This window comes from Amphiura filiformis, chromosome 13 (assembly GCF_039555335.1).
Source record: "Amphiura filiformis chromosome 13, Afil_fr2py, whole genome shotgun sequence".
NCBI lineage: Eukaryota > Metazoa > Echinodermata > Ophiuroidea > Amphilepidida > Amphiuridae > Amphiura > Amphiura filiformis.
The window spans coordinates 41,190,386-41,217,300 of NC_092640.1; the positions used below are offsets into that span (position 1 = coordinate 41,190,386).

The 26,915-nt window shown below is 38.6% G+C and overlaps 1 protein-coding gene across 1 annotated transcript in view; it reads left to right on the forward strand.

The window, feature by feature from the left end:
• The window catches only part of LOC140168351 (ropporin-1-like protein), a 39,401-nt gene extending 14,906 nt beyond the window's left edge, over nucleotides 1-24,495 (forward strand). Inside the window, exons 3-6 of the mRNA XM_072191721.1 lie at nucleotides 17,971-18,094; nucleotides 20,002-20,163; nucleotides 20,942-21,117; nucleotides 21,657-24,495. Of these exons, the coding sequence (XP_072047822.1) occupies nucleotides 17,971-18,094; nucleotides 20,002-20,163; nucleotides 20,942-21,117; nucleotides 21,657-21,726 (532 nt within the window). The 3' untranslated portion in view covers nucleotides 21,727-24,495. The remainder of the gene's footprint in view (nucleotides 1-17,970; nucleotides 18,095-20,001; nucleotides 20,164-20,941; nucleotides 21,118-21,656) is intronic.
• Nucleotides 24,496-26,915: the final 2,420 nt, after the last annotated feature.

Here is a 26,915-nt window from a genome sequence, read left to right on the forward strand (position 1 = left end):
AATATTAATGTGCATGAAAAATCAGCAAGTCGGAAGAACATTATTTCGAAACCATCTTGTAGGCCTAGCCATATAATTTTTTAATGTGCATGCATCATGCGAAATCGGGAGAATAACGCAGATCGGAAACCATCTTGTAGGCTTATTCTTTTGCACCAATAGAGCTAAATAGTTAACTGAATACCTTCAGAAGACATAGCATCAGATGGTTTTAAGTAAAATATTAATGTGCATGAAAAATCAGCAAGTCGGAAGAACATTATTTCGGAAACCATCTTGTAGTCCTAGCCATATAATTTTTTTAATGTGCATGCATCATGCGAAAGTCGGGAGAATAACGCAGTCGGAAACCATCTTGTAGGCTTATTCTTTTGCACCACTAGAGCTAAATAGTTAACTGAATACCTTCAGAAGACATAGTATTAGATGGTTATTAAAATATTAATGTGCAGGGAAAATTATTTGGAAACCATCTTGTTGTAGGCTACAACAAGATGGTTTCCGTAGGCCTATTAAAAGCTATTAAATAATTTTTTAATGTGCATGCATCAACGAAGGTCGGGAGAAAAATTATGTATATTTTTGCCAGTTTGGTATGGGTTAAGTGTCTAGTGTCGAAAGAATTGAGTCCGTTGGCAAAACCCCGGGCAAAACTACCTTAAGTACGTAAGAGCTCCAAAAACATACCCGTTTACATCAATTTTACATGGATTTGATACCCTATTCGCGTTACGCACGTAACGTGCCCTAGTCTGAAAAAATACCCTTTTTACGTGAATTTACGGACGCGCCTGATACCCCCCTTCACCATTCGAGTGGCCCCCCCGGGCATCCAACACAGTTCGCATTCAGTGAAAAGAATGAATCTCCCTTTTTTTATCCAAAATTAAATCAGTCAAGCACATTTCGTGTCCGACACCCTTTGAGGAGTGACTCCCAGGGTTTTTCCAGGTCCGTCGGCTGCATGCGGGGCGCGTGATCTGCCGCTGGGCCGACGTGATTGGCGGAAAGTTCTGGGGTCATTTAGGTTCGACCAATCAAAATCCTTCAGGAGTTTTGCAGAAATTTTGTGCTGATGCTCTAGGCAGTGGAGTCTTGAATTCGAGAGGAACAGTTGAGACAGAAATTTGCTGAAGCTTTTTGATATTTGCAGTCGTGAAATTTAGTAACTTTGTACAGAAGCAGAGGTAATGTAGGGCGTAACAGCCGGCCGTTTTCACGGCCATGTTTCTGTACAGAGTGTTGTGTTAGGTTTTGGATGGTTTTTTTCTAAATTATTAGAGAACTGTGTTGGATGGCCTCTGTAATCAAATCTGCTAGATACAGGCAGATGGTTTAAGAGTCAGCGATGGACGGTGACATGGGTTGTGGTTTTTTATCCTTAGGAATTTCTCCCGGTCCTTTTATTCTAGTGATGGTCGCACACCGGACCTTAGGTTGCAGAGGACAGCGTGTTTGTACGCTGATAATCTGCACCGATTGGAATGGTGACATGACCTAACTAGCGTCGAGATGGAAACTGGCTATTGTCGAGTACGCAGAAGACGGCGTTAATTGCGCTGAACTCTGCAGAAAGATAGGCCAATAAAAACTGGCTATTGTCGACTACGCAGAAGACGGCGTTAACTACGCTGAACTCTGCAGAAAGATAGGCCAGTAAAAGTCTCGATTTCTAGGCAGGTTTTTTTGTTAGGTTACTGTTTTAAGATTCCCTGTTTTATTATGAAAATTATCAAAGTCAAAGTTCAAGTTTCTTAATTCTGTTTTGGAAGTCTAGTGATTTGAATCACTTCAAAATTTAGAGATGCCCTTACCTTTTTCCCGGGGTCTTGTAAACTGTCAAACGGATCAAAGTCTTACTAGCTAGATGGCTGTAGACATTGCCCGTTTTCCCGTCACCTCGCCGTCTCTGTATCTTTTACCAATTACAGAAACCTCCCCATGATTAGGCGTAAATGAAGTTTTTTTCTTGTACTTGCCCCAGACATAATGGAGATCAGATTAAGGGATTTTTACCCTTAGTTTATCTGATTTGTTTAGGAATAGGCAAAAGGAGAGACAACAAAATAATCCTGTTGAGGTTGGGTGGCAGCTCGAGTGCCGAGCAATTTTTGGCCAGGGCATGTTTCGAGTTTTTGATGCCCGAGCTTGAGCGGGGTGTACGTCATGCGAGGGTAGCCATTGACGGGTACCGTGAACTTACGGGTGCAAGTGTGGCGAGAGTAGGTTCACGGGGTTGTAGTTTTTCAAGCTCAAAATTTTACTGGTTGCCTCACGGATTTACTTGTGTCTCCTTTTCCTATAAAATAATAGGAAGGCTATGGATAAATTACAGTACAAAAATGAGGAAACTCATTAGCTAGAGAAATTTAGAAATGAACGTGGTTTATTCATAACTACATGTATTTCAACTTAATTAGTTCTCGATGCATGCCTCCGGCATGCAAGAGATTTGTGTGACACAAAAGTTACAAAGTATAATAATATATGAACCAGCAGTGCAGAATCTACAAAAATGTTTACTGTGTGTTTCTTATTTAGGCCGTTTCAATACCAGAAAAGAATTGTGAGAACTTCTTTAAATAATTCTTGGATGTCATGATTCACTTTAGATTTAGGATTGCAAGCTCTATTCTCCCCGTCATGAAATTTTGTATGCGAATTTCCATGGTGAAATTTATGCACCGTTAAAATACGAGCTCAATACTTGTGCAGAGGTGCTGCAGCAGGGCTGGTGCGAGCTTTTGCCTGCATGTTTAATTAGGGTCTTGTGCTCGTCTTCATTCAGGGACCGTCTTGTACACGCTAAATAGCTGAGTTTTATATGGATGGCGAGAATGGAGAAGCAATTCCTACTCTTTGAATAATTAAAAGTTCTTTGGCAAATAAATGCTGGAAATTGGCAAATAATTTAGCCATTGCCTCTCACGTGCCTTGGTTTAATTAAGACTTTAATATTTTAGTACTTTAATCCAGAAATGATTTGGATTTCCCTCGGTTTGTCTTCGTAAACCAAAATACGTGTGTAGACATTGATCTAACTCTAAACAAGAGATGCCTTTTAAAAAAGACGGCGGCCCGATGAAAGTCCATTAATAATTTTGGTTTCGACAGGAAATCGTGGAAAGATTTTAGGCTTGTGCTCGTGTCGTTTTAGTTCTTGTATCTACCCCCTCCCAGGTTTCTTACAGTGGCGTAGTCGGCAGGATCCCAGATATCCTTTCTAACAGGAAGACTGACCTGATAAATTGTAATCAAATTTTAGAAACAAAGGAGGATGGAGAGGATGGCGGTAGGAACGCAACGACAGAGAGTAGCCATGGTTAAATCTGAAGATAAGGGCTGTGCAAATGAGCGTGGAAATTTTATCTTCAAAAGTGTGATGCTCGACAAACGTCTACAAATACATCCCGGAGTGGATGGGAAAGTACAGGATGTGTCACTCAAATGGTTAATTGACACGGGCCTTACTATTACAATAATTAGTAGTCATGTGTTTGCCCAAATTCCTGAAGTAAAACGCCCTTCCTTGGAGAAAGCTCGTAAAGTGTTGATCTTAGCAAATGGTCAGCATGTAAATGGAATAGGGGTTGGAAAATTTTGCGTAAAGCTAAATGGAATGGAGTTTGAGCACGAAATTTGGGTAGCAGACATTCCCATTAACGGTATCCTGGGTTGTGATTTCCTAATAGAGCACAAATGTCAAGTGAATTTTTGTAAGGGTGGTGAAACGGTTCGCAAATTACACAGTTCGCCATCTGAGGATATTTCAAATGGTTCAAGGTGTTGTTGCATCCTATTATAAAAATTTGCAAATATAAAAATACATGCAACTCTAGCAACAAAAGAAACTTGTAAATAGAACCGAAAAACTACTGATGCAAATTTGTTAAAAAATTAATTGTAAATATTTAAATTACCAGCAAAGACATAAAGCTATGGAATAGTTACATGCAAATAAGCATCCATTGTTTTTCAGAGTGAGGACTTTTAGCCACCATAATAAAATGGAAAACGCAGAAGGGGCTGTACTTAGGTCGGGAAGACATGTGGGGACATCTGAAACTCGGAGTGAAAGTGATCTTATCGAAGGTGCTGAGGGTGGACAACCCCCTGTTTCGGACAGTAGCACGCCTAAAGCTACTCCTCGTGAAAAAGAGGGCCAAATTGATGAATCGGTCAGACCTAAAAAGACCGCCAGGGTACGAACCGAGCGCCAAGTACCACCACCCAATGTTGAGGAAGGGGAAGAAAATGTGGATTTTGAGGATGCTAGTGAGGACCATGACTGGGCGGGTGGCGATGGTTGTAATGTTGCCGATATGGTAAAAGCAGTCCAAGCCATTCAAAATAGTTTGACAAAGTTGCAGGCAAACAAAGATAACCTAGAGCCACTCTCCCATCATGTGCCAGTGGCACCCGATCTTGCTCAGACCCGCAGGAATGCTATTCGTGCTCAAACCGAGCATCCTGAGATATTTCACGATGCTTTTTGCCCACCTAGAAAAACAGGCCACAGACTCAAACACCCTGCTTATGATGGTAAATCCTCATGGCCAGATTATTTGATCCAGTTCAACATGGTCTCAGATCTAAATGGGTGGAACGACAATGAGAAATTGTTGTACTTGGGAGGCAGTCTTGATGGAGTAGCTAGGGAAGTCTTGGGCGATATAGACCCGAAATTGCGAGGAAGTTTCACAGACTTGGTCCAGTGCATGAGCAAGCGTTTCGGACCAGAGAAGCAGGAAGAAACTTTCTGTGCTTTACTTAAAAACAGGACCCAAAAACTGAATGAAGATTTTCCAGATTTGGCTCATTCTATTAGGCGTTTGACAAAGAATGCTTACCCTACAGCACCATACTCTATGATCGAAACCATTGCAAAAGATCAATTTATTGATGCAATTACCGAGCGTGAGATCCGAAACTTGGTGTATTATAAAGAACCGAAGGATTTGGATGAGGCTGTAAGGGTGGCAATTAAGATCTCTGCTAGGGCAGAGGGGGAAGGAAACATGGTAAAGAAAGGTGTCCGATCTGTGCAAACTGGAGGAAAGGGCGCTAGGGTTGAAAGTCCAATGACTCACGAGCTAAAACAGGCTCTCCATGACATAAACTCTCAGCTCAAAAACATGCAAAACAAAGTTTCGCAACTGCAGGGTCAAAAGAGATGTTTTCGCTGTGGCCAGATGGGTCATTTGAAAGAGCAATGCACTATGCCAACAAGAAATGTAGGACCAGCCTGTTATCGGTGTGGCTCTCCGGATCATTTCATCCGCGACTGTCCTATGAAACAAAATCTGGGAAACTAGATCAGACCGTCCTCGAGGGTCAGAGTTCGGTACAAAATGAAATTTCAGATGGACCCATAAATGTAGGAAATTTAGGAGTAAATTCTGAGGGGGCATATGTGACAGGTCAGGTTCACGGGGTGTCAGTTTCCATGCTTGTTGATACGGGTTCCTCAGTAACTATAATAAATCCTAGTATATATGAGCAAATAGTATTGGCTGAGAGACCAGCATTAGAGCCTGTAAAAGTAAAAATGGTAACCGCAAATGGTGCAAATATTCCTTGTCAGGGAAAAGGCAAATTTTCCCTAGAAATAGACGGTGATACCATAGAGCATACCATATGGGTAGCAGGCATCGATTTGCCTGGTATTTTAGGCTACGACTTTTTGCTAGGGCAGAAATGCCAGCTGGACTTTGCAAATGGTGAATTGCTTTTCGGGGAATTTCCAAATTCTCCCTACGATGACGAAGACGAGCAATGTTATCGTATAGCAATTAGTCAGGAAGTAATTGTACCACCCGAAAGTGAAACTTTGGTGCCAGCAAAATTTGTTGAGAAACCGCTAGGATTTGGTGCAGGAATTGTGGAACCCACTTTAGAATTTGTGGATAAATATGAGATGCTCATGGCTAAGGCGGTGATCGCTACCAATGCCGAAAATCTGGTATTACGGGTGCTAAACCCCAGCACAGATGAGCAGAAAATCTATAAAGGGATGGTGGTGGCAACTTGTGAACCTGTATCAGAAATTATCCCCTTATCAGAGAATAAAGAGGAGAATTGTAATTGTGTAAAAATAGAGAATGAAATCAAAAATCAAGACAAAAACAATGAAATCCCTGAACACTTAGTAACGCTGCACAGCGAATCTTGTGAGGGATTGACAGAGACTGAGAATGCAAAACTTAAACAGCTGCTGAATAAGCACCAAAATTTGTTTGCAAAACACAAATATGACTTAGGCTATACTGAAATAGTACAGCATAAAATTGATGTGGGTGACGCTAAACCTATCAAGCAAACTCCCCGTAGACTACCGATACACCAAAGGGAAATGGAGAGGGAACAAGTGAAAGAAATGTTACAGCATGGTATAATCGAAGAAAGCTGTAGTCCTTGGGCATCAAACTGTGTACTGGTTCGAAAGAAAAGTAAAGACCCAAATGTAGTGGCTTATCGATATTGCATTGACATGCGCCAGGTAAATTCACTGGTAGTTCCTGACTCATTTCCCGTACCCCGTATAGACGAAACCCTTGATTGTTTGTCAGGGGCAAAGTATTTCTCAACTTTAGACCTACAGTCTGGATATTGGCAAGTCGGGTTAGATCCTGATTCCAGGCCTATTACCGCTTTTAACACATCGTTAGGCTTAATGCAATTTAGAAAGCTCGCGTTTGGTTTACATTCGGCAAGTGCTAGTTTTTCGAGACTTATGACGATAGTTCTAAAAGGCCTACAGTGGGAGACTTGTTTGGTATACCTGGACGATCTGATTGTGTTCTCCTCTACATTCGAGGAAGCCGTAAATAGGTTGGACTCAGTATTTGGAAGGTTGGCCTCAGCCGGGCTAAAACTCAATCCTGAAAAATGCTGTTTATTTCAGCGTAAAGTCAAATATTTAGGCCACATTGTGTCAGAAGAAGGGGTGGAGACAGATGGTGATAAAGTAAAAGCTGTGTCAGAATGGCCCACTCCAAAGAATCTAACAGAAGTCAGAAGTTTCCTTGGTACATGTTCGTATTATCGAAAATTCATAAGAAACTTCAGCAAAATTGCTCGACCACTCCACCTGTTGACCGAGAAAAACCGTCCCTATGTGTGGAATGATGAGACTGAAGAGGCTTTCCAAACTTTGAAGCAAGCACTGACCTCGAGTCCAATTTTGGCCTACCCGAATGAGCACGATATGTTTGTTCTAGACTGTGATGCGTGTAATACAGGGGTAGGGGCAGTGCTATCGCAAATGCAAGACGGCCAAGAAAAAGTAATTGCTTACTTCAGTAAATCCCTCAATAAGCCTGAACGCAACTATTGTGTCACTAGAAAAGAGCTTTTGGCTATAGTTTTAGCAGTGAAAAACTTTCATCACTATCTGTTAGGCCAAAAATTTCTGATTCGCACGGATCATGGGGCCCTCAGGTGGCTCATGAACTTCAAAAATCCTGAAGCGCAAGTGGCTCGCTGGATTGAAACCTTAGGCTCCTACCAATTTGAGATAGAGCATAGGCCAGGTCGATACCATGGTAATGCAGACGGTTTATCTAGGCGGCCATGTGAAGAAAGTGCTTGCATTCAATGTACTAAAATGGCTAAAAATGATGATGACAAACCAGTACACGTGCCAGCTATAGACTTCCCAAGGCTAGCCATACTAGCACCCAAAGTAATGAAATAAAGGGAGAAGGGAAAGTCATAAAATGTAAAACTTCCTCTCAAATAGACCAGACAGAAATCTGTAAAATATCTTGTAAGAAAAATGCAGGAAAGTCCGACACATGGATTGAGAGTTACAGTAAATTAGAGCTTAGGAAATTACAATTGGAAGATCCTGATATTGGAGAAGTGCTCACGCGACGGGAGACCAGTGGTGCCAGTAGGCCTGACGAATGGCATGCTGGCAGGGGATCCTCGCCTCTCAAACGATATTGGGAGTGCTGGGATGAACTGGTAGTAGATAGTGGAATACTTTACCGGTTGCAGGGGGAGCCCTGGGGTCGCAGACAATGTTTAGTGCTTCCCGCCAAATTGCGTAATGGCGCCTTACAGCAGTTGCATGATGCAAAGAGCGCTGGGCATTTGGGCCAGGAGAAGACATTTGCTCGTGTTAGGGAACGCTATTTTTGGGCGGGTTACTTTCGGGATGTAGTGGAATGGATACAAAAATGCCCAAAATGCATTCAAAAGCAGAAACCGCAAACTAGCGCTAGGTCTGCCATGAAAATTACACCTGCGAGTACCCGGTTGGAACGGATTGGGATAGACATACTGGGCCCACTCCCAGAGTCGGATCTAGGCAATCGTTTCATTTTATGCGTCGGTGATTATTTCTCCAAATGGATAGAATCTATTCCAATTCCAAATCAAGAAGCCGAGACAGTTGCTAATGCTCTAATTGTACATGTGTTCAGCATTTTTGGTATACCAAAACAGATTCACTCTGATCAAGGTCGAAATTTTGAGTCCAAACTTTTCAAAGAATTGTGTGACCTTTTAGGTATCCAGAAAAGTCGTACCACTAGTTTTCGTCCAGCAGGAAATGGGTTCATAGAGCGATGGAATCGAACTTTACAACACTCATTGAAACTGTATACAAGTAAAACTCAAAAAGATTGGGATTTGCAATTACCATATATCATGATGGCGTACAGATCCACAGTGCAAAAGAGTACAGGATACTCCCCTAATGAATTGATGCTCGGATGGAATTGTCGTATGCCAATTGATATCATTCATGGTCAAGCAGAATACGAAAGGGAGGAAGTGGGACTGCACGAATTTGTTGAAAGGCAGAAAGAGCGTATGCACTTAGTTCATAATCAAGCTCGTGAGAATAATGCGGTAGCTAGTAAGAAGCAGAAGCATTATTACGATCGCAGATCAAGTGCAACAGTTTTTGCTGTGGGCGACCGTGTGTGGTATTATAGGCCTGCAAAAAGAATAGGTGTATGTCCCAAACTCCAAACCTTTTGGGAAGGCCCATATCTGGTAATTGAGAAAATCAATGATGTGTTGTATCGAATCCAGCTCAATCCCAAAGCTAGGAAAATAGTGGTGAATGTGGATAAGTTAAAACTGGACCGGTCAAGTCCTGTGATAACTCCAACAAAGGGTGAAAACACTAGGAAAACCGCAATTAGGACTGAAACTAAAAGTGGTAGAGTTACCACAAAACCTAGATGGTATGGGATGGAATGAGAAACCCATGAAATTTGCTACCCAGTCTGGGGCAGCTGCATTTGTAGATATTAAAACATGTTGTTAGTTTAAAACCTCATAAATGAATAAACCGAATAATTGTTATTTTGGAAAAATAGAATTTAAAATAAAAATTTTTGTTAAAAGAATATAAATTAGGCTAGTCGGCCTAAAATTTTGACCGCAAGGCTTATAAATCGGTAGATAAGATTAACAACCCAGCGGTCAAAAATTTGTTCTTTTGTAGATCATGCCCCGTCTTGATAATACAGTTGTGATACCTCCTGTGAGGGTTCTCACGTGTCGTGTATGTGAGACTTTCAAAACGGCCAGCAGCAAGGAGATGACGAAGCACAAGAAACGAGAACATAAGAAGAGGCACACCTGCCCCTTGTGCACTTACTGGACGGATAGAGTCTCGAAACTTAGGAAGCACACAAGAAATATACATCCGGTGCCTAATGCGGCCCTCTATCGCGCCCCCGTGGCAAATGATGTAGTCCCTTGGGCGGAGTACCGCGAAGGATTCGTACCGGCAGCGGGGGCCGACCCCATGTGGATCCCCGCTGGGGCCGAGGCGGAGGCCGAAGAGTTGTTCAACGTGTACCCAGAAATACCAGCAGCTGCGCCGGAAATTCCGCACCCAGTCGTACCAGAGCAGCAGTACTTTGACCCCACAGACCCCTTGGGGCTGGGAGCCCTTGACCTGGTACCCACGCCGCACACCGACACCGCCTGGCTAATAATTATTTGGTGCAGAAGGGACACTAAAATGAATACACGGGATCGATACACGTGAATTGCTATGCACGATTTTGATATCAGACGAAAATCTTCTGATACCGGGTTAGAAAATGATGAATATCTCCCGTCATGATTTTTTTCTCAAGAAACCAGATTTGGTCTCATAAACTTGGAAATACGTGTTAAACAGATATGATAGTCGCTAGACTGCGCTTTGAAAATTGGCCGTGCGCTTTGAACTCAAAATTTGACCATTTTATATTGCGTTGGTCCTGTTATGGACTACAGCGTGCAGCGTGTAGTACAGCTGCACTCACTGTAGGCAGTATAAAAGTCGATGACCATTGACCTCAATGGGGTATACAAGCTTAATCACGCACAACCAACATCGATTACCCGGCTATTGTGAGTAGCCTTAGTTATGTCCCTCGACTAATTATTAGTTTAAAAGAGCTTTAAAGGTTTGAACCAAATGGCTAATCGTGGCTGTGGATTTAACCTACCATGGCGATTCCTGCCATGAAGATATAGGGTCGAAGACACTGTGCGCCGCCCCCCACGGGAAGCGTAGAGACTCCCAGTACTAGTTGGGATGCGGCTGCACCTCTTTCGGTGGCACCCCATTCGGTGGCACCCTCTTCTGTCGCTGGCGGCTCCAGTTACAGCGGCTTCATGGCACCAACCCGGCAAGTAAGCGTCCTATGCCATCTGCCTCTACACCCTCAGGTAAGGTCGTGGAAAATGTCCGCCAGAGGGTGTATTTAAATGAGAGGGAGATGGAGCGCGTATGGACGGAGCCGTCATGTTGATCCGCTGTATTGTGTACACCAAGGTGACGGAAAAGGTGACGCTGGCCAGCGGTGAGGTTTATGAATCCATCGTGGAGGAAATTGTTAAACCAGAGAAATCGTCTGCAAAGGGAGGAAGAAAATCAAGATAAAGAAGATTAAATAATAATTCTATACAAATTTAAATAGGCAAACGTGCTAGTTAGGCATGTAGTCCTCAACAAAGTTTTCAAATGAAAAAGAAACCAAAAATTATGTTTATTAGGCCTTTTTGGAAGAAGAATTCTATCAAAATTTAAAAGAAACCCCAAAATTGAGTATTTTTTAGGTTTTTTTGGAATTATTAAGGAGAAACAAAAATTAAGGGATCTAAAATGAGCGTTTATTATGTTTACAGTATTTTTTGTGGGACATGAGAGCACCTCAGACCTATCGAATTGCATTCTGAATCTGATATGTCTTTCTGATATCAAATAATTTTCATTTTTGAAAATCACAATATAATACAAATTTTATGACAAATTATAAAAATGTGATATTTTTCAAATTTTTGATATATAACAGTACTCGAAGTAAATTATATAAATCTAAAGATATATATTTTTCAAGTGTATGTAGCAGAGAGGAAAAGCCGACGGTCAATTGAAAATTTTGACCTTTCATATTGAAGATATGGATTTTTTCCCAAAAAGACCTAATTGTTTTGGGTGTTTTGGGAAAAAAAATCCATATCTTCAATAATGAAAGATCAAAATTTTCAATTGATCGTCGGCTTTTCATCCTACCTACATACACTTTAAGTATAAATCATCAGATTTATAAAGTTTACTTCAAGTACTGTTAAATATCAAAAATATCAATTTTAATGATTTGCCATAAAATGTGTATTAAATTGCTAATTTCAAAAATCAAAATTATTTGATATCAGAATGACATTCTTCGATTCAGAATGCAATTCGATATGTCTGATATGCTCTAATGTCCCACAATAAATACTGTCCAAACGTTCATACCCCAGCCCTTAATAAGTAACCAAAAATGATATTTTCGTAGGACTTTGGAGAAAGAATTCTAGCAAAATTTAAATGGAACCCAAAATTGTAGTTTTTCTTTAGAATAAAGTAATAAAATTTGTATATCCTCTCCAGATTGAATTTAGATGGATTTAAAAAATATTAAAAAAAAAAAAAAAAAAATATAACCGAGCTAGTTGGGCTTGGGTTTTAAAATTTGGCATTATTATTGTACAAAGTATAACCGAGCCAATTGGCTTTGGGATTGTCACACCATGTGAGCTATATGGCTCACGATACTTAAAGATTTTTTTTTCTTTAAATAAATAAATAAATAGGAGGCAAAAATTGTACAAAAGCCAACTGAGCTAGCGGGCTTAGATCTGTATGGGGAAAATTGTTTTGGAATTTTTGACAGAGCTAGTCGGCTCTGGTATATGAAGGGAATTTGTTGTGTATTTCGTTTTGGAATTGGCATTGTTTAAAAAAAAAAAATTAAAAAAATAGGTTCTGTACTTTTAAAATTTTCCAGTGCAAAAATAGAGCTAGCTGGTTCTAATAATACTATAGCCACTTGGAATTGAGTTACTGTTGTGAACAAAAATTCAAATAAAATTTTGTTGACTCTTGTCAGGAAAAGAAAAACTGGTATAATAAGACAAACTTTCGCCATGTAGTTTTTTTACAATTAAATTGGGGAACTCACCTGGCAGATGGCTAAGCTGCTACAGCACTGTCAAGTCTTGGAGTTTGTTTACACTTGTTGCGATGATCCCTGTTACTCAAAAGCTGCACTGATCACATACACTTCACTTGTACGTGGATGTTGTGTTATTTTAAAAAAAAAGTTCTATCACCTGTACTGCTTGCATGTCTGTGTAGAACACCTCGCCAAACCGATGCGCAGTCCAGCAGTTTTTTTGTGATCTGCACATGTTCAAAATTTGCTTCAAAGTCACTTTTTCAGCCACAATTTTTTTGGAAAGCACTGGATACGTCCTATGACGGGTGCTGATACCGTAGATAGTAATTTCAGACATCTTCAGTCAGTTTGTTGGAGTCATTTTGGAGTTTTAAAATCTTTGTCCAACAGACGTTCAGAATTTCAGCCCGCTCGAAATTACCGTTCCGTTGAAAAAGGTCGTTTGACCTTCATACTGGTTGACCTTATTTGGCTATCGGGTTGTTTCTAGATCTAGAAGTGTCTCTGGAAACTCATTAAAGTTGAACTTTTTGCTTCACTTATGGTTGAAAACATCCATTTGTGAGGGTTTTATAATTAAAACCTTTATGTATTAAATGTAAAATGTCGAAGTGTGGGTCACCCGCACATGACAATTGTATTTGGGAATTTTTAGAATAAAAGCTCATTGGAGAATAAAAATGTACCAATCTACAAGTACGACCTTTGAACTTTTTCGGGAGTAAACAAAAACAATTCACATGTCAATGCAGTGTATCGAGCGAGTGAGAATCTGCAAAGATATTTTTCAAACTTGGCGTATATTACTTGAAGCCTTGAAGGTAAAACTTGTGTAGGAATAGTTAGCATGTATTGTACTACATGGAAGCCTGGAGCGATGTGTGTTGCCATTGTAATTTGGTAGTGAATGCAATGTTAAGGTTGGTCTGAACCCTGGAATTATGGAAACTTTCGGGCCTCATAACTTCTAAATTGGTTGTCTAAAGTATATAAAAGTATACATATTTAGAATGGCAAAGACTGGATAAGTTCATCTGTGAGGTCAAATTTGGGCCAAAATGGCACTTTTGGCCCAAAATCCCAACAATAACGGTTTTTGGCCCACTTCTTTTTTGTGCACCGTAACAAAAAATTCTTGAGCCAAAATTCTTGGGCCAAAAAATAATTTTTATTAATTTTTAAAAACTAGATCAAAATATGTAGGACACGTTTTTTCATTTTTTTGAATTTTGACCAATTTCGCCAAAAATATTTGAAATTTGTGCCAAAATCGGGCTTTTTTATGATTTTTTTGAAAAATCAACATTTTTTGACCATTTTTGGCGCAAATTTCTCAAAGTTAGTCGAAATTCAAAAAAATGAAAAAACGGGTCCTAGATATTTTGATCTAGTTTTTAAAAATTAATATAAACAAAATTTTGCCCCAAGAATTTTTTTGTTATGGTGCACAAAAAAGAAGTGGGCCAAAACCGTTATTTTTGGGATTTTGGGCCAAAAGTGCCATTGTGGCCCAAATTTGACCTCACAGATGAGCTTATCAAGTCTTTGCCATTCTAAATATGTATACTTTTATATACTTTAAACCAACAATTTAGAGTCCAGAAAGTTTCCATAATTCCAGGTTCAGACCAACCTTAAGCTTATAAGCTGACCAAAGTAGTTGTTGTGTTTTAATCATGCATGTAGTCGAGCTACATTCATGTATGTTACTGTGGCATGTGAGAATACGTGTCGTGACATTGCTGTACTAGGTTTCTATAGGGTCAGTACATGCTAGCTTTCAGATAAAACACAGACTTCCTCTGGAATGGCTGTGATAAAAAATAAAAAAATAATACCCCTAGTTCTCATTTCGAGGACGAAATAATTTTGTTCGTTGGGGGTAGTGAAATAAAGTTACCTTTTGGATATTTAATCAATTTAATTAAAATAGAGGGCGGTATATGACACTGGCTAGTCTGGCCGGTGATCATAATTGTACATCCAACACAGTTCGCATTCAGTGAAAAGAATGAATCTCCCTTTTTTTTTATCCAAAATTAAATCAGTCAAGCACATTTCGTGTCCGACACCCTTTGAGGAGTGACTCCCAGGGTTTTTCCAGGTCCGTCGGCTGCATGCGGGGACGCGTGATCTGCCCGCTGGGCCGACGTGATTGGCGGAAAGTTCTGGGGGTCATTTAGGTTCGACCAATCAAAATCCTTCAGGAGTTTTGCCGCGAAATTTTGTGCTGATGCTCTAGGCAGTGGAGTCTTGAATTCCGAGAGGAACAGTTGAGACAGAAATTTGCTGAAGCTTTTTGATATTTGCAGTCGTGAAATTTAGTAACTTTGTACAGAAGCAGAGGTAATGTAGGGCGTAACAGCCGGCCGCTTTTCACGGCCATGTTTCTGTACAGAGTGTTGTGTTAGGTTTTGGATGGTTTTTTTCTAAATTATTAGAGAACTGTGTTGGATGGCCTCTGTAATCAAATCTGCTAGATACAGGCAGATGGTTTAAGAGTCAGCGATGGACGGTGACATGGGTTGTGGTTTTTATCCTTAGGAATTTCTCCGGTCCTTTTATTCTAGTGATGGTCGACACCGGACCTTAGGTTGCAGAGGACAGCGTGTTTATGCGCTGATAATCTGCACCGATTGGAATGGTGACATGACCTAACTAGCGTCGAGATGGAAACTGGCTATTGTCGAGTACGCAGAAGACGGCGTTAATTGCGCTGAACTCTGCAGAAAGATAGGCCAATAAAAACTGGCTATTGTCGACTACGCAGAAGACGGCGTTAACTACGCTGAACTCTGCAGAAAGATAGGCCAGTAAAAGTCTCGATTTCTAGGCAGGTTTTTTTGTTAGGTTACTGTTTTAAGATTCCCTGTTTTATTATGAAAATTATCAAAGTCAAAGTTCAAGTTTCTTAATTCTGTTTTGGAAGTCTAGTGATTTGAATCACTTCAAAATTTAGAGAGGCCCTTACCTTTTTCCCGGGGTCTTGTAGACTGTCAAACGGATCAAAGTCTTACTAGCTAGATGGCTGTAGACATTGCCCGTTTTCCGTCACCTCGCCGTCTCTGTATCTTTTACCAATTACAGAAACCTCCCCATGATTAGGCGTAAATGAAGTTTTTTTCTTGTGCTTGCCCCAGACATAATGGAGATCAGATTAAGGGATTTTTACCCTTAGTTTATCTGATTTGTTTAGGAATAGGCAAAAGGAGAGACAACAAAATAATCCTGTTGAGGTTGGGTGGCAGCTCGAGTGCCGAGCAATTTTTGGCCAGGGCATGTTTCGAGTTTTTGATGCCCGAGCTTGAGCGGGGTGTACGTGCGAGGGTAGCCCGCACGGGTACCGTGAACTTACGGGTGCAAGTGTGGCGAGAGTAGGTTCACGGGGTTGTTGTTTTTCAAGCTCAAAATTTTACTGGTTGCCTCACGGATTTACTTGTGTCTCCTTTTCCTATAAAATAATAGGAAGGCTATGGATAAATTACAGTACAAAAATGAGGAAACTCATTAGCTAGAGAAATTTAGAAATGAACGTGGTTTATTCATAACTACATGTATTTCAACTTAATTGTTCTCGATGCATGCCTCCGGCATGCAAGAGATTTGTGTGACACAAAAGTTACAAAGTATAATAATATATGAACCAGCACAGAATCTACAAAAATGTTTACTGTGTGTTTCTTATTTAGGCCGTTTCAATACCAGAAAAGAATTGTGAGAACTTCTTTAAATAATTCTTGGATGTCATGATTCACTTTAGATTTAGGATTGCAAGCTCTATTCTCCCCGTCATGAAATTTTGTATGCGAATTTCCATGGTGAAATTTATGCACCGTTAAAATACGAGCTCAATACTTGTGCAGAGGTGCTGCAGCAGGGCTGGTGCGAGCTTTTGCCTGCATGTTTAATTAGGGTCTTGTGCTCGTCTTCATTCAGGGACCGTCTTGTACACGCTAAATAGCTGAGTTTTATATGGATGGCGAGAATGGAGAAGCAATTCCTACTCTTTGAATAATTAAAAGTTCTTTGGCAAATAAATGCTGGAAATTGGCAAATAATTTAGCCATTGCCTCTCACGTGCCTTGGTTTAATTAAGACTTTAATATTTTAGTACTTTAATCCAGAAATGATTTGGATTTCCCTCGGTTTGTCTTCGTAAACCAAAATACGTGTGTAGACATTGATCTAACTCTAAACAAGAGATGCCTTTTAAAAAGACGGCCCGATGAAAGTCCATTAATAATTTTGGTTTCGACAGGAAATCGTGGAAAGATTTTAGGCTTGTGCTCGTGTCGTTTTAGTTCTTGTATCTACCCCCTCCCAGGTTTCTTACAATACTCATAATGTATTGAGTGCTACTTTGGTTTGAATGAGGAATACTACAGGAATACACATGAGCATGATGAGGATAATCTCTATTGTTGTGAATGAGTCAATGACCTTCAAAACTTAAGATTGTTTACATACACCTACTAATTGGTCATATTAAACCCAATAACATTGAAATTCTTGGTTGTGAAAAAAAAGTTCACCTACTTAGTGCAATTTTGATTTTGTGCCATATCTGCTATCTTGGATGATTTTTGGCAAATGTCCTCTAAATGCATGATTTCAATGCCTTGGTTTGAAAAAATAAGTTATGCCAGTGACTAGTTAAGTGCCATTTCATAAGAAACCCTTTGATACTTTCACAATATGCTTGTTTCATGTTTGCAAATATGTTAAAATAAAGAAATATATAAAGGTAAATATATGCTTATGCCAATTTTGCTCCCAACTGCTATTTTTGGACCTTGTCATTTTATTTCGTTCCAATGACCGGTCAGAATGGGAAACTTTGATAATTCATAATTCGAAAAGTTTTTGACCGATTTTGACCATTTAACCACCAAAATACTTCTGTTGATTAGTTCTACTCAGAAAACAATCTTTTGTAGCAATAGGGTCAACATGAAATTTTGATGGTTATCCCTAATTATAGGCCTTATTTTCAACACATATTTCAATACCGAACACGTGCACACATCAAACACATGCATATAGGCCTATTTCAGCAGAACATGACTATTTCCGGAATCCTCCAGAATGGTTAACATATATTATCCGTTGCGTTCACGTTTCGCGATTGATTTCATTACTTTAGTAACGGCCTATATCCACGTCCGGCCAGATACTAATTTCGGTTTCTCTAAATGTGGTAACAGGGCAGGGCTTGGAAGAGGCGAATGGTGGGTTTCGAGATTATGGGTAGGCCTACCGAACTACCAAAGTAAGCATCACACCTATAAAATAAACAGAGTTAATTAAGTTTTGTCAAGTTGGGTCTTGATCATTGAGAGACGCATTTCATAGTAGTTTAAAAAGTCAGGGCAGGTATATGGGTAACGGGTTTGGGTAATAGGCCTAATCACGAGAAGCGCCCGACCCCAGAACCGCGAAATCTAGTTAAATATAATAATAGTGTATTTAACTAGTTATAATCTATGATGTAAATTCCATTTTTCAGGTACTTCCATGCCTTATCCAATGGGGAAACCCCACCAGTGAAAGACAGGCTTGAGATGCCGGTAGCTACACAGAAAACAGATACAGGATTAACACCAGGCATTCTTGCTGTGTTGAACAGACAGGTTAGTCAGTTGATTGCATTACAGTCACATACTGTGAAAACTTTATAGTTAGCCTATGTGCTTACTATCTAGCGCTATTGAAAACATGAAATTGTACCAAAGTCTGGCGCTTTACCAACTGAGCTAATGGGGTTGAGACACACATTGGCAGGTTTACTTATTCCTATATAACTATGTGTATCGATGATTTGCTCAAAACCCCAGTCAAACCCCTTTAAGCTTTAGTGGATGGGGCACTTCATGTTTGCATGTTTTAAAAGTGCTAGATAGTAAGCACATATACTAACTATTGAGTTTATACGGTAGTAAGCATGAATACTATGTTTAGGCTTTGTGCTTGCTGTAAAACCACTTAATTTTGCTCAGGATTTAATTTGCTAATTTCGCTAGAAGCCTTAACCCTAACCCTCCTGAATACTACAAAATAGTACTTGATATATGCGCTGTTCGTGCATGCATCCCACGTGGTGTGATGACGCAATCGCCCTAAGTGATATATAGGCACGGTTTCGCTGGCCAGCGAAGCCCAAGACCCGTGGCAAAATGTCGCTGACCGAGTGCTTGGCATGCGAGGGGTCTCGGGTTCGAATCCCACCCAGAGCAAACAACTTCTTTCCTTCTTTTCTCTCTTTATTCTTTCCTTCTTTCCCTTCCCGTCGCCAAAAAGCCCCTAGGCGGTTAGGGTTAGGTTACCACTATCGAAACTCAGTATAGGCTTCCTTAACCCTAACCCTCCTTAATACTACAAAATACTACTTGATATATGCGCTGTTCGTGCCTGCATCCCACGTGGTGTGATGACGCCTAATCGCCCTAAGTGATATATAGGCACGGTTTCGCTGGCCAGCGAAGCCCAAGACCCGTGGCAAAGTGTCGCCGACCGAGTGCTTGGCATGCGAGGGTCTCGGGTTCGAATCCCACCCAGAGCAAACAACTTCTTTCTTTCTTTTCTCTTTTTATTCTTTCCTTCTTTCCCTTCCCGTTGCCAAAAAGCCCCTAGGCGGTTAGGGTTAAGGGAAGGGGTATGAACGTTTGGACAGTATTTATTGTGGGACATTAGAGCACATCAGACATATCGAATTGCATTCTGAATACGAAGAATGGCCTTCTGATATCAAATAATTTTGATTTTTTGAAATTAGCAATGTAATACACATTTTAGGGCAAATCATTAAAAATTGATATTTTTGATATTTAACAGTACTCGAAGTAAACTTTATAAATCTGATGATTTCTACCTTAGATTTATACTTAAAGTGTATGTAGGTGGGATGAAAAGCCGACGATCAATTGAAAATTTTGACCTTTCGTATTGAAGATATGGATTTTTTCCCAAAACACCAAAAAAAAAAAAAAAAAAGGTCTTTTTGGGGAAAAAATCCATATCTTCAATATGAAAGGTCAAAATTTTCAATTGATCGTCGGCTTTTCCTCCCAGCTACATACACTTTAAGACTATATCATTAAATTTATAAAATTTACTTGAGGACTGTTATATCTCTAAAATGTGAAAAATATCAAATTTTAATAATAACTGGTTGGGATTTGCCTCACGCAGAGAAAGCATATCAATTTTTCAAAATCAAAATCAAAATTTCACATTTTATGCCAAAATTGACCGAATTGGCCATTCTTATTCTGGAAGCACAAAAATGAGTCCCATATTTGCAAGACATCCCTATATGGTTAATTCACACAATTTACATTGCAGATCATCATCGAAGTTTTTCCTAAGGTGCAACTGGATTTAAGATGACAGTTAAATCTTCCACATGGGGACATGGATTTGAATGAAATGGAATAACCCGATGTACTTGTTGATCGTTGATGCATGGGTTTGTCGTAAAGTTCGCCAGTAGTGTTTTCAAGTTGATATCTTATAATTTCTTATTTTGTTTGATTGTTAGATGGGTCCCAAGAAGAAGGTTGCTTTGACGGAGCTAGAACAGAAATGGAAGGACAACTGCCTCCCCAATGAACGCCTCTACAGCCTGATACAGATAGGTAGTTTTGGGGATCAGATAGAATGGCTCAAATTCTTTGCATTGGCATGCTCAGCATTAGCTGGGGTAAGTAGTAGACATTTTTGATGATGTGAAAGTTGTGATGCATTCACTGCACACATTTAGGGAATACAATTTTACAAAGCCCCCAAATTGACAGTATTTCATTGCATTACATGGCAGTTTGATGGAAATATTTGAATATATCTTTCCATTTTCCTGATGAGATTTTAAAGATTTATGTAAATATTATTGTCAATAACAAATTGTGTGAATGCAAACTTGCTGACACTGTACAATAGTTTAAAAAGTTATGCTCTCGTGTTTGAGAAAAAACTTACAACTTACAGGCGTAAAAATTTTCATTGACTGGTTGACCCCGGAAGTTGTTCGCAAATGGGAGTGGTTAAATATGAAAGGTCAATAACTCGTTTACTGATTGGTCTATTGGTAATGAATATTAATTAAGCTTTATTAGGAGAATTAGGAGTGATCAGTCAACATAATTTTCATGATTTTTATGATGATGAAGATTAGGATCATTGCAAACACCAATTTGGTAAGCTTAATTATAATCACTCATTTTTGGGCTGAATCAACAAAGAAATTTGTTGAACTTTGCGTTCAGCCATACAATTTTGCATCTGGATGCAAGAATTTGCGTCCAGCGGGAACCTTGTGAAGAAGCAGCGCCTGATTTTTTTATCCTGAAGACCCATAGATATTCTTAAAACGTTGCCTGTAGTTGCAGCTGCCAAACTACCCATTCATATTCATTTTGTTCGATCATTGATAGCTTTAAGTCACTCTCTGTTACACTTTTTTTTTCCTTTGTCCTCCATAGAATATCACATCAGCCATGAAGTTCATCTGTGAAATCGTAACAAAGGACCCAGAGGGAGGTGCTGCTAGAATCCCGTTTGATCAATTCAAAGAACTCTACACATACCTAGCGCAAATTGATGGCGAGATCTCAGATGAACAGATAGAGGGCGTCTTTACATACCTTCAGTATCATGTGTAAGTATTGTATTGCAAAATTTTGAGAGATTGTGGTTACTCCTTCATATAAGAAATCACCAAAACTAGTCTAGTGTGAAACTTCATTGAGGGATTATTCGTTTGATCTTCTGTGACTAATAAATCACGCCAGTGCAGGCTTTGCCGTTTGAAATATGCAGGGGAGCTTTTAATCGCTCTCCTTGAATGCTACAGGAGAGCACTAGGAGAGTATTTTTACTGTACTGTATATATGTGGTTATTATTGTTACACCAAAGGTAGGCGAGCAATAAAAAGCTCTCCTTATCTTTGAGGGGAGTGATGGGGAGCAATCGCTCTAGCTCTCCTCAAACGGCAAAGCCTGCAGTGTTGCGTGTCTTCTCGTTTATGCGAAAAACCTTAAAAATATGTGGTATGTTCATAGCAGTTTCGTCCCTTGCACTTCATGGAATGATTGGCCCTCATTAACGGGTGATGCTGAGACTTTACGTGTTGATGAATAGTCTCTAAATTAGTCTATGTACTAACCAATCACATGTTTTCCTCTTCTTTATTACAGAGATAAACAGCAAGGTTCAGTACAACCCAGGAACTTCCTCAACCCAGATTGCCCTAAACTCGGACCATAAAGAAACTCTACGAAACGTGTAAATACTTTGTTGTACATTGATGTATAGTTACTTGTACAAAACTTATACAAACAACTTACTTTCAAAAAAGACATGATTTGAGTCTTTCACTGTAAACTCAAAATAAGTAGGCAATAAAAATAAAAAGTTTAGAAACCAGAAGTAGCTGTAGATTTTTTTTTCATCCAGAGTATTACACATTTAGGTTATTCTGATTTAAATCCATACACCCCCTGTACAAGACATGACCTGGAAATGGAGTCATCCATTTGGGTAGCCCACTTGAAATTTCACACTCCCTGTGTGGAAGATTCATGTGCTGTTTTTCACAGGGGGTGTATGGATTTCAACAGGAATAGCCCATTTTTTCATTTAGTTTTATTTGGTTCTGTTCCTTGTTTAGACAGTAATTTACTTTTTATATAACCTAGAATTTTTGTTATTTTTACATGTAGAGGCTGTTAACATGAAATTTGGTATTAATTTAGCTATTTTGGTTAGTAAATATGAGACAATATTTCAACGCTATTTTCTTTCATAGGGTTGTTGCAAATGAATTTGTGAAATTTAAATATTCACTTTTCCCCTGTAATTTCCTTTTTGAGCAGATTATTCACTACCTGTTCATGTCCTTAATAATGTTTTTGACATCTATGAAAAGGAATGTTGAACCAAATATATTAGTTTTATAGTTTATACAGAAGTCATTTCAGAGTGTGTGGTACCAAAACAAGTGTGGTTATTAAACTGGCAACAAAGATGTTTGGAAAAGTTCATATGTTGCTGGTATTTGGCTTTGCCAGCTGAAATCCATACACCCCTTATGGAAGATATGACATTAATCTCCTGCACAGGGAGTGTGGATTTCAAATGGAGTCACTCATTTGAAATCCACACTCCCTGTGTGGAAGATTAAGGTCATGTCTTCCATATATTGTCCATGATTTCTGTTTCAACAATATTGTAAGGTGAAAGCATGGGAAATATTGCACAACATTAGACTCATCTAATGTGGAAAATTTGACTACCCAAATAGTGATAAAGACTTTTGTTTTTAAATACAATTCTCATTTTGACCTCAGTAAATCGGACTATGTAGGTTGTGTCCACCATGCATTCTGTTCGTGTCAGTGATATTCAAAAGTTACTTCTGCATATTTTTTTTCATTTATTTAGACGTAAATATAGTATTATTTGCCAATTTAATAATCTCAGTGGAAATACCTTAAAATTGTTGTATAGTAATGTCATCCCTGTAGACCTGTGCTTCCTGCAATCATTTTCTTCCCTATTTTAGATATTTATCACCCGAGTACCCTTTTTAGCAAATTATTTACACTGCTCAAAAAAATTAAAGGATCTGACACTAACAATCCCAATTTGGATTCTTTATTTTCTGCTCTCATTATATGGTGGTGAGCAAAGTGTTTTTTCATGTCATGGGACTTCACTACTTGGTAGTGCAATCGTTACTTGCTTGATGAAATAACTCTCATCTGATTTGCACCGTTAATACTAATTTTGAAAATTGCTACTAAATCAGGCTGATCCTTTTATTTTTTTTAGTAGTATAAGTTAGATATCAATGTCGTAATTAAATTGATTTGCTAGGGAGGACTAAGGCTTGGTGATATTATTGGATAGTTTGTGGTTCCCTCCGTCCATATACCTCACATCGATAAGTGTATTCAGAATAATGTGTATTCCCAGAAAAATGTGAATGTATAGCTTTCAATAAAGAATATATTCTGTTAATGTTGATAAAAAGCAACATTATAGCAAATTTTAGACTTGCATGTGTTTGTTTAAATTTTTATTTTGGCTTTTTTTTTAAAGACACATTCTTGGGTCAAGGTTGTACCAGAATTATCTAAACAACTCTGGTAAGAAAATTTTACGAAGAATTTGAAAAACCAGAAGAGAAAAAATAATTGTGGAATTATATTGAAAACAGCTTGCTGTTATTATTTTAATTATAAGATACAAGAGAACAGTTTCTAATATGGTATTAAATTACATGTACCATTCCAAGTATGGTTTCTACTATGGTATGGTATTAAAATACCATTCAAGTATGGTTTCTATATATTACTATTAAAATACCATTGTAGAAACCATACTTTGAGCCTCAAAGTTTGAGGGCTCAGCGTAATAATATCATAACTCCATTTTGATGAAAATTAGATTTTGGTATGAAAATGGAGCTGGTCACATCAACTATTTGAGGGACACAAAATCTTGTTGTATTTACATATACAATTAACACATCAGTCCCAGTCTGTGCTCACTGAATGTGTTTGCGCCACGATATGGTATCTCCATGAGCGCCATATACTTTGTATGGGCTCTGGGTGTACCACAAAATTTTTATGGAGTTATACCAATTGTGTGGTTCTACAGGTTTTTCCTCCTTTTCTCTTAATGGCTATTTTGGAGTTCAGATATCATTGCGCTCAGTCCAGAAAAAAAAAACCAGTTAAGTATGTATTGCATCATGTATACCGCAATGCTGAAAAAACAAACCGTGTTTTTCTCTGCAAGCAAAGCAATAATACATTAAACCCTTCAATGTAGTTTAACTGTAACCTAAAACCCACAATGGTCTCGATGTAATCAAATCTAAACCAAAACACACTTGAAATAATCAGTTACAATTTTATGCTACTTATTAAAAACAAGAAACCTTGATTAACGCTGTGTGTGCTATACTTTTATAGCTCTGAACAAAATGTTGCAAAATAAAAGCCTTCAGTTTTATGAGAAAGAGAATGTATTTTGTTTTGTATCTTTTTTGTGGATAGTGTTAATTTCCCTTTTCAAATGCTTAGATGTTATAAATCTGGCATAACTATCAGCAGGCTGTCTTCTGGAATTTACAGGAGAGCATTAAATAGCTCTTCTGGAGACTTCAAGGAGAGCTGATTAGAGAATTTACAATAGAATGTAAGGAGAGAATGGTCAACTACAAAGCTAAAAATCATTCTCCTATATCAGATGTAAGGAGAGCAGTAGAGAGCAATCGCTCTCCTCAAAATTCAGTCCCTGTGTCAGCAAGTTCATTTTTGAGAATGTTGAATATTACCAGTATAACATTTTTTATTAAATCAACATGCTTACCATTATACTTTTTTAGAAACAATCAAATGCATCAGTGTATTTATTAAATAATTCTTTTTTCCACGAAGATTTTCAGATTTGAAAAATTAAGTTCCATTAAATTTTGAGTTTCAGTATGCAATGCATCAGTTTGAATGTCAAGGGCAAACACATGTACAAGTAGGACAATTAATTCATAACTGAGCAGGCAACGCCCAAGTATTGCTACAAGCTAGTAGATGGCTAGCTGCACTGAGGCGTAATGTAATCAGGTTTGTGTTCACGGTCAGTATCTTAATGCTAGAAATAGGACAGCTTAGATCGGAGGCAGCGAGGTTAGCGATGCTGTTGAAAGAGCTATCATTGGGCTATTCCAGTTAAAATTCGCACACCCCTATGGAAGACATAACCTCAATAATCTCCCACACAGGGGGTGTAAATTTCAAATGGGAGTCGCCCATTCAAGTAACCCTATTTAATTGAGGTCATGTGTTCCATATTTTTTTTTCATATGGGATTTATGGATTTCAACTGGAATAGCCCATTATGAAGATTGCGAGATTATTTGATTTAATATAATATGGACTCTGCCATTTTTGCTAGTTTCCACCAATGTCGTTTTCACTGTTTGGCACATGTGGGTAGGGGGTGTAAGGTGTGGTTCAAGATTTTGGGTTATGTGGCCTGAAAACTGACCACAAAATTACACCATTTGTCATGATAAAGTGACACAAAATGTAACTGTCATTTTTTTGTGTTTAAAACTTGAATTCCTATAAAAATTTGGAAAAATAAGTACATTTTCCAGATTTCTGAAATGTTGAAGCAAATCTTTGAAATCTTAGATTAACTACAAAATTTACCTCACTCATCATCACCCAAACAAGTTTTGAATTAATTGGCTCTAACAATTTTTGGCATTTCCTGCTTTGGGTATACACGAGCCTGAAAATGGGATATTCCAGTTGAGATCCATACAACCTTTATGCCGGAAGTGCGCATTTCAAATTGGTTCACCTAAATGGGCGACACCCCTGTATGCAATATTAAGATGTCTTGCATTGGGGTTTATGGATTTCAACTGGAATAACCCATATATGCAAAGCCCAGTCACACACATGCTGATCCCGGATGCTGATACTTTGGGAGATTAGCATTTGAATCATTATATGTGACACAATCAAGGGAAATGAGTCGGATGTCGCTAATATTGATTTTGAGATATTGGCAAAGAAAGTGTTCAAATTCTTTTGTTTTATATTGTTTTCAGCGATTGATAAATTGACGTAACTTTGCAAAGAAAAGAAGTATCAACAGGGGTTTTCAGTTTCAGAAAGCTCTAATTGTCCTCTTAAGAAACATAATTAGGTAAACCTCATTTTCGACCAGGGTCGACATGTGACTCATTCCCCTTGATCATGTCACATATGTATCCTCACCTTACCACATAATTATAAAACCACACTTAACACAGTAATGCAACATCTGATTGTTTTATTCAAACTGTTCAAAATTCAGAATATAATTTTGTCTGGGGTACACTTTTTGTACACAGAGTTTCATGCTAACAGGAAACAAATTACATTTAAAACTGATTAATTTAATAAATTACTATGACTGTGACATTCATTTATATACAAGTACTTCTAAAACAAACTTTCAATTATTCATCTCTTTAGGGTGTATTTCATCATCTTTTCAGGGTGTATTTTCATCAATACAGCTTTGATGATTATTGTTTGATGATTAAATATATATTTTATTTAATGATCAAACTACAGATTTGATCAATATAAACTGAGCTCAAAAAGAAACTTGTAATTTTTCACAACTTGTGAATCCGACAAGGTCATATCTTAAAATCCTGTCCATCAAAATGAACTAAAATTACACACAAGCTTACTTCAATACTCTACTCTAAACACATGTCAGTAACCAAGCAGTTAACCAACTGACACAACAGCAAAATGCACTGACATGGAACAGCTTCCTGGACCACAATCACACACCCAATAATTGGCACCCGCACAATAAATCTGTGAGAATGAGGACAAGATCCTGATGATGAAATGGTGCTGCTTCCTGCTTTTCAC